We start from the raw sequence: 13,486 nt of genomic DNA on the forward strand, positions 1-13,486 counted from the left end.
TTCCCAATAAAAGGAAAGATCTTCCTATTACCCACTCTATCAAGTCCCCTCAAAATGACCTCTCATTCTTCTAAACGTGTGCTCAACCCTTCTTCATAAGATAAGTCCTTCATCCCAGGAATAAGTGAACGTTCTCTGAACTGCTTCTAATGCTATCATGTTCTTTTTCAAATAAGCGGCTAAACCTGTATACAGTTTCCCACATGTAGTCCCACCAAGGCCCAGTATTGCTGCAGTAAAACTTCCTTACTTTTATATTCCATTTTCCTTACAATATATATTAATATTCCTTCCTAATTACATGCTGTACTGGCAGGCTTTCTTGATTCGTGCACCAGGACACCCAAATCCATGTACCAGAAAGTTTGACAAGCTCTCTCTATTTCTGTCATTTCCTTTATTTTTGTATTCTCTCTGCTAAAGTAGACAAGTTCACATTTTCCCACATTATATGCCATCGGTCAATTTTTTTGCCCACTCATTGAGCCTTAATTTATCCTTTTGTGAACTCAGTACCTCCAATTAACAACTTATTTCCCCACCTTTCTTGGTGTCAGCACCAAATTTAGCTACCCCCCTACATTCAGGCCAGAATTCTCCACTTTCACATGCTCCCCCTCTTTACCATTGCCAGTGAGAATGGAGAATTTGGCGTTTAGCTAAATCTCATGCAGCGGAACAGGAGCACCTCAGCAGGGGCCATGGTCAGAGAATTCCGCCCAAGTCTCTTCCTTGGAAGAGATTCCAACACTGATCCCTGTGGCATTCCACTAGTTACAACTTACAAACTTGGAAAATAGCCAGTAACCCTACACTCTATGCTTCCTGTTGGCTAATCAATCCTTTATCCATACTAATATGTTACTCCTGTAGCATGAGTTCTTATTTTGTGTAGTAACCTTTGAAGTGGCACCTTATCAAATTCCGTTTTAGAAATACAAATATACCACATCTACAGGTTCCCTAATCTATTTTGCTTGTTACTCCCTCAAAGAAGTCTAATAAATTTGTTAAACATAATTTCCTTTGCACAACAGCAAATTTCCCCTGCCTGATCACATTCTGATTTTTTAAGTATCCTGCTACAAATTTCATGATAATGGATTCTAGTAAATTTTCCTATGACTGATGTTAGACTAACTGGTCAATAATTTCCTGTTTCTTTGCCCAACTTTGTTGGATAAAGGTGCTACATTTGCTAATTTTCAATCTGCTGGGACTGTTCCAGAATCTAAGGAATTTAGAAAGATTATAACTATCTCTGCAACCATTCATTTTATGACCCCAGTGTGCAGTCCATCTGGACCTGAGACTGGTCAGCTTTTAGGTCTAATAGCTTGTCCAGAAACTTTTCCTTGATGATGTTTTACTTCCTCCCTCTGTTTCTCCCCTTGATTTTCAAATAATTTTGGGAAGTTTCTAAGCATTTTAGCATTGAAAACAGACACAAAATACCCATTGAATGCTTCTGTCATTTCTGTATTGTTAATTCGCCAGATTCACTCTCTGTAGGACAAACATTCACTTTAGTTACTCTTTTAACTACTTATAGAAACTCTTACTAGCTATCTTTATACTTCTACCTATTTTCTCTAATACTCTCTTTTTTAAGTCATTCTTTGCTGTGTCTTAAAATCTGTGCAATCTTCTGACCTGCCACTAACCTTTGCTAAAATGTACGTATAACTTTCAATTTAGTACTATCCTTAACTTCCATATTTAGCCATGGTTGATGCATCCTTGTCAAACACTCTTTCTTTCTCACTTGAATAAATCTTTACTGAGAGTTATTTAATATCTCCTTAAAAGCCTGCCACTGTATCTCTACTTCCTTTTTTATAACTTATTTTTCCAGTTCACTTTCAGCCAACTCTGCCTTTTTATTCTGCCCTAATTTAAAACACCAAACTTAGACCCACATTTCTCATCTTCAAACTGAAAGCAAAATTCTACCACGTTACAATCACTGTCACTTAGAATGTCATTTACCATGAGATTCTTAATTGGCTCAAGGATTGGCGTGGGAGGAATGGGTTCGAATTCATGGGGCATTGGCACCAGTATTGGGGCAGATGGGAACTGTTCAGATGGGATGGTCTTCGTCTGAATCCTGTTGGGACCAGAATCCTGGCAAATCGTACAACTAGGGTTGTAGATAGGACTTTAAACTAATTAGTGGGGGGAAGGGTGCAGGGGTATGGGGAATTACAAAATTAAAAGTAAAAGAGAGTGTATGAGTGCAGGTTAATGTTGAGGACATTCCACTAATTAAAAGGAGTATAGGGCACAGGAGAGGTTAGTACTGTTTCTACAAATCGGGTCCAGATAAAGGCTGGCATAAAGACACTTTACCTGAATGCTCGCAGCATTCAAAACAAAGTGAATGAGTTGATGGCACAAATCAGCACAAATGGGTATGATCTTGTGGCCATTATGGAAACATGGTTACAGGGTGACCAGGACTGGAAACTGAATATCCAGGGGTATCAGACATTTAGGAAGGATAGACAGGAAGGAAAAGGAGGTGCGGTAGTTCTGTTAATAAAGGATAATATCAGGGTGGTAGTGAGAGACAATATAGGCTCCAAAGAGCAAAATGTGAAATCGTTGTGGGTGGAGATAAGGAATAGTAAGGGGAGAAAGTCACTGGTGGGCGTGGTCTATAGGCCCCCAAATAATAACTTTGAGGTGGGGCAGACTATAACCAAGCAAATAATTGATGCGTGCAAAAATGGAGCAGCGGTAATCATGGGGGATTTTAACCTGCACATTGATTGGTTGACTCAAGTTGGACACAATGGGCTTGAGGAAGAGTTCTTGGAATGCTGTTGGGATAGTTTCCTTGAACAGTATGTTACAAAATCTACGAGGGAGCCTGTTATCTTAGATCTGGTACTGTGTAACAAGGCAGGTAGAATTAGGGATCTTCTTGTGAGGGATCCTCTTGGGATGAGTGATCACAATATGGTTGAATTTCTGATACAGATCGATGGTGAGCAAGTAGGGTCCCAAACCAGTGTCCTCTGCTTGAACAGAGGGGAGTATGATAAGATGAGGGCGGAATTGGCTAATGTACACTGGGGGCACAGATTGGTTGGTAAGACAGCTGAGGGACAGTGGAAGATTTTTAAGGAGATTTTTTCAGTAGTCAGCAAAAATATATTCCGATGATAAAGAAGGACTGTAAGAAAAGGGATAACCAGCCATGGATATCGAAGGAAATAAAGGAGAGTATTAAACTAAAAAGCAAGGCATACAGAGTGGCTAAAAATAGTGGGGAATTAGAAGACTGGGAAAGATTTAAAAAACAACAAAGAATGACTAAGAAAGCGATAAAGAAAGGAAAGATAGAGTATGAAGCTAAACTGACTCTAAATATAAAAAATGATAGTAAAAGTTTTTACAAATATATAAAGAAGAGAATGGCTAGAGTGAACGTTGGGCCCTTGGAGGACGAGAGGGGGGATTTAACAGTGGGAAATGAGGCAATGGCTGAGACTTTAAATAAGTTTTTTTGTGTCGGTCTTCACGGAGGAGGACACAAATAGCTTACCGAATATTAAAAATAGAGGGTTGGTAGGAGATGAGGTTCTTAATACAACTACTGTTACTAGAGAGGTAGTGCTTTATAGACTAACGGGACTGAAGGTAGACAAGTCCCCAGGACTAGATGGAATGTATCCCAGGGTTCTGAAAGAAATGGCAGAAGTAATAGCAGATGCGTTAGTAGTTATTTATCAAAATTCGCTGGACTCTGGAGAAGTGCCAGCGGATTGGAAAACAGCTACTGTTACGCCGCTGTTTAAAAAAGGTAGCAGACAAAAGGCGGGTAACTACAGGCTGGTTAGCTTAACGTCCGTAGTTGGGAAAATGATAGAATCCATCATTAAAGAAGAAATAGCAGGACACCTAGAAAAGAACAGTTCGATCAAGCAGATGCAGCATGGATTCATGAAAGGGAAGTCGTGTTTGACGAATTTACTGGATATTTATGAAGATGTGACTAGAGCAGTAGACAGAGGGGACCAGTGCATGTGGTGTTTTTAGATTTCCAGAAGGTGTTCGAAAAGGTGCCTCACAAAAGGTTGCTGCAGAAGGTTAGGGTACACGGAGTTGGGGGTAAAGTGTTAGCGTGGATTGAGGATTGGCTATCTAATAGGAAGCAAAGAGTTGGTATCAATGGGTGCTATTCTGGTTGGCAGTTGGTGATTAGTGGCATGCCGCAGGAGTCGGTGCTGGGGCCTCAACTGTTTACCAAATACATAGACGATCTGGAGGAGGGGGCTGAGTGTAGGGTAACAAAATTTGCTGATGACACGAAGATGAGTGGAAAAGCGAATTGCGTGGAGGACGCGGAAAGTCTGCAGAGAGATTTGGATAGGCTGAGTGAGCGGGTGAGGACCTGGCAGTTGGAGTATAATGTTGGCAAATGTGAGGTTATCCACTTTGGAAGAAATAATAGTAGGAGGGATTATTATTTAAATGGTGAAAAATTGCAGCATGCTACGGTGCAGAGGGACCTGGGATCCTTGTGCACGAATTGCAAAAACCCAGTCTGCAGGTGCAGCAGGTGGCAAATGGAATGTTGGCCTTTACAGCGAGGGCGATAGAATATAAAAGCAGGGAGGTCTTGCTGCAACTGTACAGGGTACAGGTGAGGCCGCAACTAGAGTAGTGTGCAGTTTTGGTCCCCTTATTTGCGAAAGGATATATTGGCCTTGGAGGGAGTACAGAAAAGGTTCACTAGGCTGATACCGGAGATGAGGGGGTTAGCTTATGAGGAGAGATTAAATAGACTGGGCCTGTACTCGTTGGAGTTTAGAAGACTGAGGGGGGATCTTATAGAGACTTACAAGATAATGAAGGGGTTAGATAGGATAGAGGTAGATTCTTTCTACTTAGAAAGAAAACCAGAACTAGAAGGCACAGCCTCAAAATAACAGGGGAGGGTGCAGTTTAGAACAGAGTTGAGGAGGAACTTCTCTCAGAGGGTAGTGAACCTCTGGAATTCTCTGCCCATTGAAGTGGTGGAGGCTACCTCGTTGAATATGTTTAAGTCACGGGTAGATAGATTTCTGATAGATAAGGGAATTAAGGGTTATGGGGAGCAGATGGGAAAGTGGAATTGATCCACTTCAGATCAGCCATGATCTTGTTGAATGGTGGGGCAGGCTCGAAGGGCTAGTTGGCCTACTCCTGCTCCTATTTCTTATGTTCTTATATTCTTAATCATGTCACATTACCAGGTCTAGAATAGTCTGCACGCTGGTTGACATTAAAATGTACCTCTCTAAGAAGCTATTCTGGGTATAATCTGTGAGCTCATTTTCCAGGCTACCTTTGCAATGTGATTTACCCAATCCACGTGTAGATTAAAGATACCCAGGATTATTGCAGATTCTTTCCAACACACCCATATATTTCTTGCTGCATATTCTGTCCTACAGTCTAGCTCCTGCAATGACATCTCACTTTTCCAATTTCTTGTCTCTATCCAAGCTAATTATATATCTTGCTATTTTGAGCTAAGGTCATCTCACTACTATAATAGCATCCTTAATTATCAACACTATCTTTTCCTGCCATGATCTTTTCTTACCTTCCTGTCTTACTAAAATGTCAAATGCCTGTCACGATTAGGTCCCAGCCTTGATTACCTTGTAACCTTGGCTCCAAATGGATAACAGGACATTCATATTTATTTTTATCTGTGCTAACGATTCATTCATTTGAATAGTAAATGAAGCACTTACCTGGCTGCTACAACAATGGTCTTCTGAGCGGAGTAGATGGTGAAACAATGTGGAACAGACCATTCATTCTCACTTTCCTCAATCTACAAAATAAAGAGCTACAATTGGTATGGCTACATTATGAGTTCACAATAACTGTATTCAGCCAATGCAAATATGTGAGTTGAACTGACTAAAGCTAAAGGTTTTCAAAGTATTTGGTCAGAAAAAAATGAGAGGATTAAATAACGTTGGTCTTCACAGTGGAAGGCACAAATAACATGTCAGCAATTGATGACAAGAAGGCTTTGGCAGGTGAGGACCTAGAAACGATCATTATCACTAAAGAAGCTGTGTTATGTAAGCTAATGGGGCTAAAGGTAGACAAGTCTCCTGGCCCTGGTGGAACGTATCCCATGATACTAAAAGAGATAGCGGGGGAAAAAGTAAAGCACTCGTGGTAATTTATCAAAATTCTGGGGCTGTTCCAGCATATTGGAAAACAGCAAATGTGACGCCACTGTTTAAAAGAGAAAGTAGTCAAAAAGTGGGTAACTATAGGCTAATGACTTTAACTTCTGTAATAGCAAGACATCTGCATAGAAATTGTCCCACTGGGAAGACACAGCATGAGTTCATGTTAGGCAGGTCATGTTTAATTAATTTATTGGAACTCTTTGAGGACATTACGAGCAAGGTGTACATTGGGAAACCGGTGTATGCAATGTATCTAGATTTCCAGAAGGCATTCAATAAGGACAGCACAAAAGGCTGCTGTATGAGATAAAGATGCACAGCATTACAGATAATGTATTAGCATGGATAGAGGATTGGTTAACTAACAGAAAGCAAAGAGTGAGGATAACTAGGTTTTCCTGGTTGACGATCAGTGACTAGTGGTGTGCCTCAGGGATCAGTGTTGGAATTGTTTACAATTTACATAGATGATTTGGAGTTGGGGACCAAGTATAGTGTGTCAAAGTTCATAGCTGACACAAAGATGAGTGGCAGGGCAAAGTGTGCAGAGGACACTGAACATCTGCAAAGCGATATGGATAATTTGAGTGGGCAAGGGTCTGCCAGATGGAGTACAATGTTGGTAAATGTGAGATCATCCATTTTGGTAAGAATAACAGCAAATTGGGCTATTATTTAAATGGTAAAAAATTGCAGCATGCTGCTGTACAGAGGGACCTGTGTGTCCTGGTGCTTGAATCACAAAAATTTGGTTTGCAGGTGCAGCAGGTAATTAAGAAGGTAAATGGAATTTGTCCTTCATTGCTAGAGGGATGGAGTTTAAAAACAGGGAGGTTATGCTGCAGTTGTACAAGGTGCTGATGAGGCCACATCTGGAGTCAGGTGTACAGTTTTGGTCCCCTTACTTGAGAAAGGATATACTTGCACTGGAGGGGTTGCAGAGGGGATTCAAAAGCTTGATTCTGGAGTTGAGAGGGTTGGCTTATTAGGAGAGATTGAGTAGGCTGGGACTATACTCGTTGGAATTTAGAAGAATGAGGGGGATCTTATAGAAACATATAAAATTATGAAGGGAATAGATAAGATAGAAGCAGGGAGGTTGTTTCCACTGGCGGGTGAAACTAGAACTAGGAGGCATAGTCTCAAAAGAAAGGGGAGCAGATTTTGGACTGAGTTGAGAAGGAACTTCTTCAACCAAAGGGCTGTGAATCTGTGAAATTCCCTGCCATGTGAAGCAATTGAGGCTATCTCACTGAATGTTTTTAAGGCAAAGATAGATAGATTTTTGAACAGTAAAGGAATTAAGGGTTACGGTGAATGGACAGGTAAGTGGAGCTGAGTCACGCAAAGATCAGCCATGATTTTACTGAATATCAGAGCAGGCGCAAAGGGCCAAATGGCTTAGTCTTGCTCCTAGTTCTTATAAAACGAAAAGGGCTGACACAAATGCAAAGATCCCAGAGATTGGAGGAGATATAACGAACAGCAAAGAGATACAAAGAAAATAGTAAAGACTGCAAAAAAAAGGGAATATGACAAAAAAAACTTGCAAGTGATATAAAGAAAAACATTCAATGTTTTTACAGTTATGTTAAGTAAAATAGGGTGGCTGAAAATAATGTGGGCCTTTAAGTGATATTATTATTAAAAATAAGTAAATAACAGACTTGCTAAATAATTACTCTGTAGATTAGAGGATGAGAATGAAGTACCAGAGATATGGGGAAAAAATAAATCAAAGTGAGAAACTTGTTAGAGTAAATATCATTTTTAAAAATGCTAATATAGAAAACAATGAAAATAGACAAGTCTCCATTTCTGTTAATACTCTCTGGCATTAACAGAGGTAAGTGAAATTACTATCTTCCAGAATTATTTTCATTGAGGAACGATCTCCTCAGATTGGAAATTGTGAATGTCACTCCATATTTAATACAGGTGAGAAAAATTATTGATCATGTCTGTTGTTGTTAAGTTACTAAAATTGTTAACTGGGGGCAGAGTAATTGCGTATTTGGACAAATACGTTGTGATTTGAGAGAACCAGCATGAATTGGTGAAGGGTAAATCATGTCGAACAAATGTAGCTGAATTTTTTGAGGTCATCAATGAAGTGGGTTAAGGGAAAATCTATGATGTTATTTATGAAGATCCCAGGAAGGTATTCAATATAGTTTCACACAAAATACTATCACCTAAAATAAAAGCACGTGGAATTGGAGGTGAACTATTAGTTTGGAAAAAGGAGACAGAGATCGGAATATAGACAGGTACATCAATTGCCCACAATGTGACTAGTGGTGTTCCCCAAAGATCCATATCGAGGGCCTCGGTGTTTCACTATATTTCCCAATGATATAGCTGAAGAAGTGGACAGCCATGTATCCAAGTTTGCTAGTGACACCACATTGGGCTGTACAGTAAATAACGTAGACGGGAGCAGTAAATTGCAAAGGGCCACTAATGGATTAAGTCAATGGGGAAAACTGGCAGATAGAGTTCAGTGAAGAAAAGAGTAAGTTCATCCATTTTGGACTTAAGAAAGAACCTACGAAAATCAAAGTATTTTCCAACTGGTGCAAAGCTAGGAATAATGGAGAGGCAAAGATTTTGGGCTCAATGCACAAAAATCACTAAATAAATTAGTGGACAGGTAATCGAAAAAGCAAATGCAATGTTCACCACATTTGCAAGGGGCGAGAGTTCTAAAGTGCAAAGAAACAGAGAATTTGCTACCATTGTATAAGCCTCTGATTAGACCCCATCTGAAGTATTACATTCAGTTCTAGGTGCCCACCTCAGAAGTGCTGTGAAGATTCAACGAACTGATAGTCCATTGATAGGACCAACACCAAATAGATATCATACATCAGAGAATAATACTGAAAGCAATTGAAAGATCTTGGTGTTAATATGCATGGATCACAAAAAAATGGAGAGACGTGCTAGCTAACGCTAATATGGTATTAGGCTGTATTAATAGGTAATTCAGTATAAATCAAAGGTCACCATTTTGACAGTGTACAGGTTGCTAGTCAGTCTGCATCTAGCATACTAGATCTAGTTTTGATTCCTGACAACGATGACCCCGGAGAAGGTCAAGATGAGAGATGCAAGAATGGTACCGTGCTTAAAGAATGTAAGCTACTCAGATAACTTCAGAGATCTTGGTCTATTTACGACATTGAAATTACAAGAAATTACCTGATCAAGATCTATAAAACAATTAAAGGACTGGATAGCATCCGATTGATAGATTGTCACAGTTTAATAGATTGGGGAGAACTAGCTTAAACTACGTCAAAATAGGAACAGAGTAGATTTTAAGTTTATTTACTAGTGTCACAAGTAGGCTTACATTAACACTGCAATGAAGTTACTGTGAAAATCCCCTAGTCGTCACACTCGGTGCCTGTTCAGGCATACGGAGGGAGAATTTAGCATGGCAATGCACCTAACCAGCATGTCTTTCGGACTGTGGGAGGAAACCGGAGCACCTGGAGGAAACCCACACAGACATGAGGAGAACATGCAGACTCCGCACAGACATTGACCCAAGCTCGGAATCTAATGTGGGTCCCTGGCGCTGTGAATCAGCAGTGTTAACCACTGCACCACTGCGCCACTGTGCTGACATTAGGAAATTCTTCTCCAAGAAAGTTGTGAGCTTTCTGGAATACATTACTACTTTATTGACTGGTGTGGAAGATGCTGACTTTCTGCATTACCTACAAGAGGAAGTCATGATATTTGACCATTGATGAGTCATTTTACAAGTTTAAGAACAAGATAAAGAGCAATTCAGTAGAATTATGGATTTTGATTGAGTTGGCTAAAAGAAAAGTAGCTTGGGAAGAAACCAAATCAATTGTAATAAGAGCAGGGAGTAAAGTGGCAGACCAATTCAGAAGACTAAGAGCAACATAAGGCAGACCCAAATTCAGCAAAGTTGGGGGAGCGGAGAGTAAAGCAAGGAGGCAAAGAGGGAGATCAAGTAAAAAGGTTTGGAACAATACAACAAAAGGTACAGAGCAATCTGTCAAAACTAAGAATGTCAGGGCAAAGGGAGGTTAAAAAATATATTTATGCCTTTCATTCAAACATCCAAAGAGCTTCTAAATCTGCAGGCATTGTGCACAGAGGTCCTAAGCACAAACAGGATTTACACTGAGCAGTTGTTGCTTAATTCAACAGCTGCTGTGAGAACCAAGGAGATTCCACTTCCACAGAATATCCTCAGAAGTCAATACTCACCGGGGGCTCCAACACTATCAGCTGGCAAAGGTGCAAATACAAAGAAAGAAAAGATAATGTACACTGGCGTGAGGAGATTGCTGCACAATGAACCCTTGTTAATAAGGGTTGGCATTGAGGATGAGCTAAACGCTTACATTTGCTGATAACTTTAGTGATTTTCACTGCCTTTGTTTCTAGAATTGTGAAAAGTACAGCAGAGGCCATTTACCCCATTGAGTGTGTTCGTCAATGCAGTCCACCTTACCACCCCCCACCCAGCCCCCCAACCCCTGACCTCCTACACGTTCCCTATATCATACATTTTGTCTCCTGCAGATCTTTATATAATATTCTTTGGAAGGTTGCTATTGAATTTGTATCCATCATCCTATTAGACAGTGCATTCGACTCCTAATCACTTGTTGCATAAAGATGTTTTTTCTCGTCTAATCTCTGGTTCTTTCGAATCACCTTAAATCTGTGTCCTCCTGTTATTGATCCTTCAGCTATTGGAAAGTTTTATTTATTCTGTCTAAACCCTTTATGATTTTAAACGTCTTTATCAAATCCTCTCTGTACTCATTCAAACGCCTTTATCTTCTTCCTAAAACATGGAACCTGTAAAGGGGAACAATGTTGGCAACTGAGACCAAAGTATTTACTTACTTTTCAAAGTTTTGAACAATAAAGGAATTAAGGGTTATAGTGAGGGTTATGTTCAAAAATTCTCACCATAACCCTTCATAACCTTACTGTTCAAAAATTCTTTTTGAATTTTTGAACAGTAAAGTTATTAAGGGTTATGGTGAGCAGACAGGTAAGTGGAGCTAAGTCCATGAAAAGATCACCCATGATCTTATTGAATGATGGAGCAGGCTGAAGGGGCCAGATGGCCTACTCCTGCTCCTGGTTTTTATGTTCTTATGTTTTAAGGTGACTGTTCTGTAGAGGGTGATTTTCAACAGGCACCTGCTCCATTTATGAGGCCTGAAAGAAACAGTGGTGTCGCTTGGACATCTAAATTTACAGGATGGGTTTTCAGGAGGGTCTAAGCAGAGGGCAGTGTATTCATTGTTTATTAATGAAGTCCATGAATGAAAATATTTTGAGCCTAGGGTTTGGATGGATGAAACAGATGCACTCCTAATCCATTTTGAGTGGATATTCTGGATGTCCATTTTCATTGATCTCCCTCCACCATCACTGACCTTAAATGTCACTGATTTCTTTCACTCTAGCATCTCTGACCCTCAAATAATGGATGAAAGGAACAGAGTGAAGAGGAATGAAAACTGAAGGAGCAGAGTGAAAGGGAATGGGAAAAGGAGACTGGGAGAGGGAGGAGTGGGGAGAGCGGGAAAGAGAAAAGGGGAAAGGGGAGAGAGAAAATGGCAGTGAAAGGGAATAAGAAAAGAAGTAAAGGAGCGAAAGAAACATAGAAAATAGGAACAGAAGTAGGGAATTTGGCCCTTCGGACCTGCTCTGCCATTCATTATGATCATGGCTGATCATCCAACTCAGTAATGTTCTCACTTTCCCCCCATAACCTTTGATCCCTTTAGCCCCAAAAGATATATCTAACTCCTTCTTGAAAATATACAATGTTTTGGCCTCAATTGTTTTCTGTAGTAGCGAATCCCACAGGCTCACCACTCTCTGGGTAAAGACATTTTTCCTCATCTCTGTCCAAAAAGGATTGCCCTGTATCCTCAGACTGACCCTTAGTTCTATACTCCCCCAGCATTGGCATCCTTTCTGCATCTACCCTGTCTAGTTCTATTAGCATTTTATAGGTTTCTATGAGATCTCCCTCAGCGAAGGGAGTGAGAGAAGGTGAAAGGAGATGACAGGAGAGCAAAAGAGAGTGAGAGAAGGATAGTGAAACTGAAGAGAAGGAGAATGAAAGAGAGCAAGCAAAGAATGAAAGGGAATGATAGAAGGAGTAAATAAATTGGTAAATTTGTTAACGATGGTTTTAAAGGAGTCACTGGGAATAAGCGAAAGGTTAATAATTGAAGATCAATCTTATAACAGGCGAGTCGCAATTTCCTGACTGAATTCTGAAAATTAGCTGGATATTTATGCTGTTAAATCCATTTCATGAAGCTTAGTGGGAGATTCATTGCATTGTGTTGTGTGTGACAAGCACCTGGAATCTGGTCCAATAACAATACACAAGAGCTTCAGAAACAGGAGCAGGCATGCCAAGCAGCCAGCCCCTCAAGCTTGCTTCACCATTCAGGGAAATCATGGCTAAATTTTTATATCAATTCCACTTTCCTGCCATATCCCTGAATCCTCACAGTTCAACTGTAAATCAATATCTACGTTGAGTATGCTAAATAAATGGCCAGCCACAGACTCTGGAATGGAGAACTTTAATGATTCAGATCCTTCAGAGTGAAGAAATTCTCCTCACCTCAGTCCTAAATGTCTCACCCCTTGTCCAAAGATTATAACCCCATGTTCTATACTCTCCAGGTAAAGCAATCCCTCATCATCTTCCTTCTAAAGTCCTCTTAAGAACTCTATTCATTTCATGAGATCACTTTTCATTCTTCTAAACGCCAAAGAATCTAATACATCCATTCTACTCAACCTCTCCTCATAGGATAGCCCTCTGAACTCATTAAATGCTTGTCAGAAAAATCATTAAGAGATTAATCATTGCTGTATTGATGTGAGAGACTTAAGATTATAATTGGAGATATTTGGGAAAGAGACAACAAGTACCTGCGCCAACCTGCGTGGGCAGAAACAACCCATCAAAGCTTCACACAGCAACATCCACAAGCCAAACCAGAATGATATAGTAATTTTAGTACAAGAGTTAAATCACAAGCACTGCTCCCAGAGTAACTGAAAAAACTCCTCAGTAGTAGCACAGCTACATTCTGAAACATTTTAATTGTGAAATTCAGGAGAAGGAATAAGGGAAAGGAAAGTGTTGTTCACTGTTCCAGCTAACTGGCAGTCAGTGCTCAGTTATAACTCCTGACTGTGTTGACAAGTACTCTTCTTTTTTATTCATGTAAAATCTG

General features: G+C 40.1%; 1 protein-coding gene across 9 annotated transcripts in view; it reads right to left on the bottom strand.

The window, feature by feature from the left end:
- The window catches only part of farp2 (FERM, RhoGEF and pleckstrin domain protein 2), a 222,184-nt gene that overhangs the window by 21,575 nt on the left and 187,123 nt on the right, over positions 1–13,486 (bottom strand). For 8 of the 9 annotated variants that reach the window (XM_080185083.1, XM_080185054.1, XM_080185069.1 and 5 more), the window contains exons 22-23: positions 10,464–10,484; positions 5,754–5,836 (exon numbers count right to left, since the gene is read on the bottom strand). In XM_080185083.1, the coding sequence (XP_080041209.1) occupies positions 5,754–5,836; positions 10,464–10,484 (104 nt within the window). The remainder of the gene's footprint in view (positions 1–5,753; positions 5,837–10,463; positions 10,485–13,486) is intronic. The other variant, XM_080185077.1, reaches the window with a different exon arrangement.

This window comes from Carcharhinus amblyrhynchos, chromosome 3 (genome assembly GCF_965287045.1).
Source record: "Carcharhinus amblyrhynchos chromosome 3, sCarAmb.v2.hapA, whole genome shotgun sequence".
NCBI lineage: Eukaryota > Metazoa > Chordata > Chondrichthyes > Carcharhiniformes > Carcharhinidae > Carcharhinus > Carcharhinus amblyrhynchos.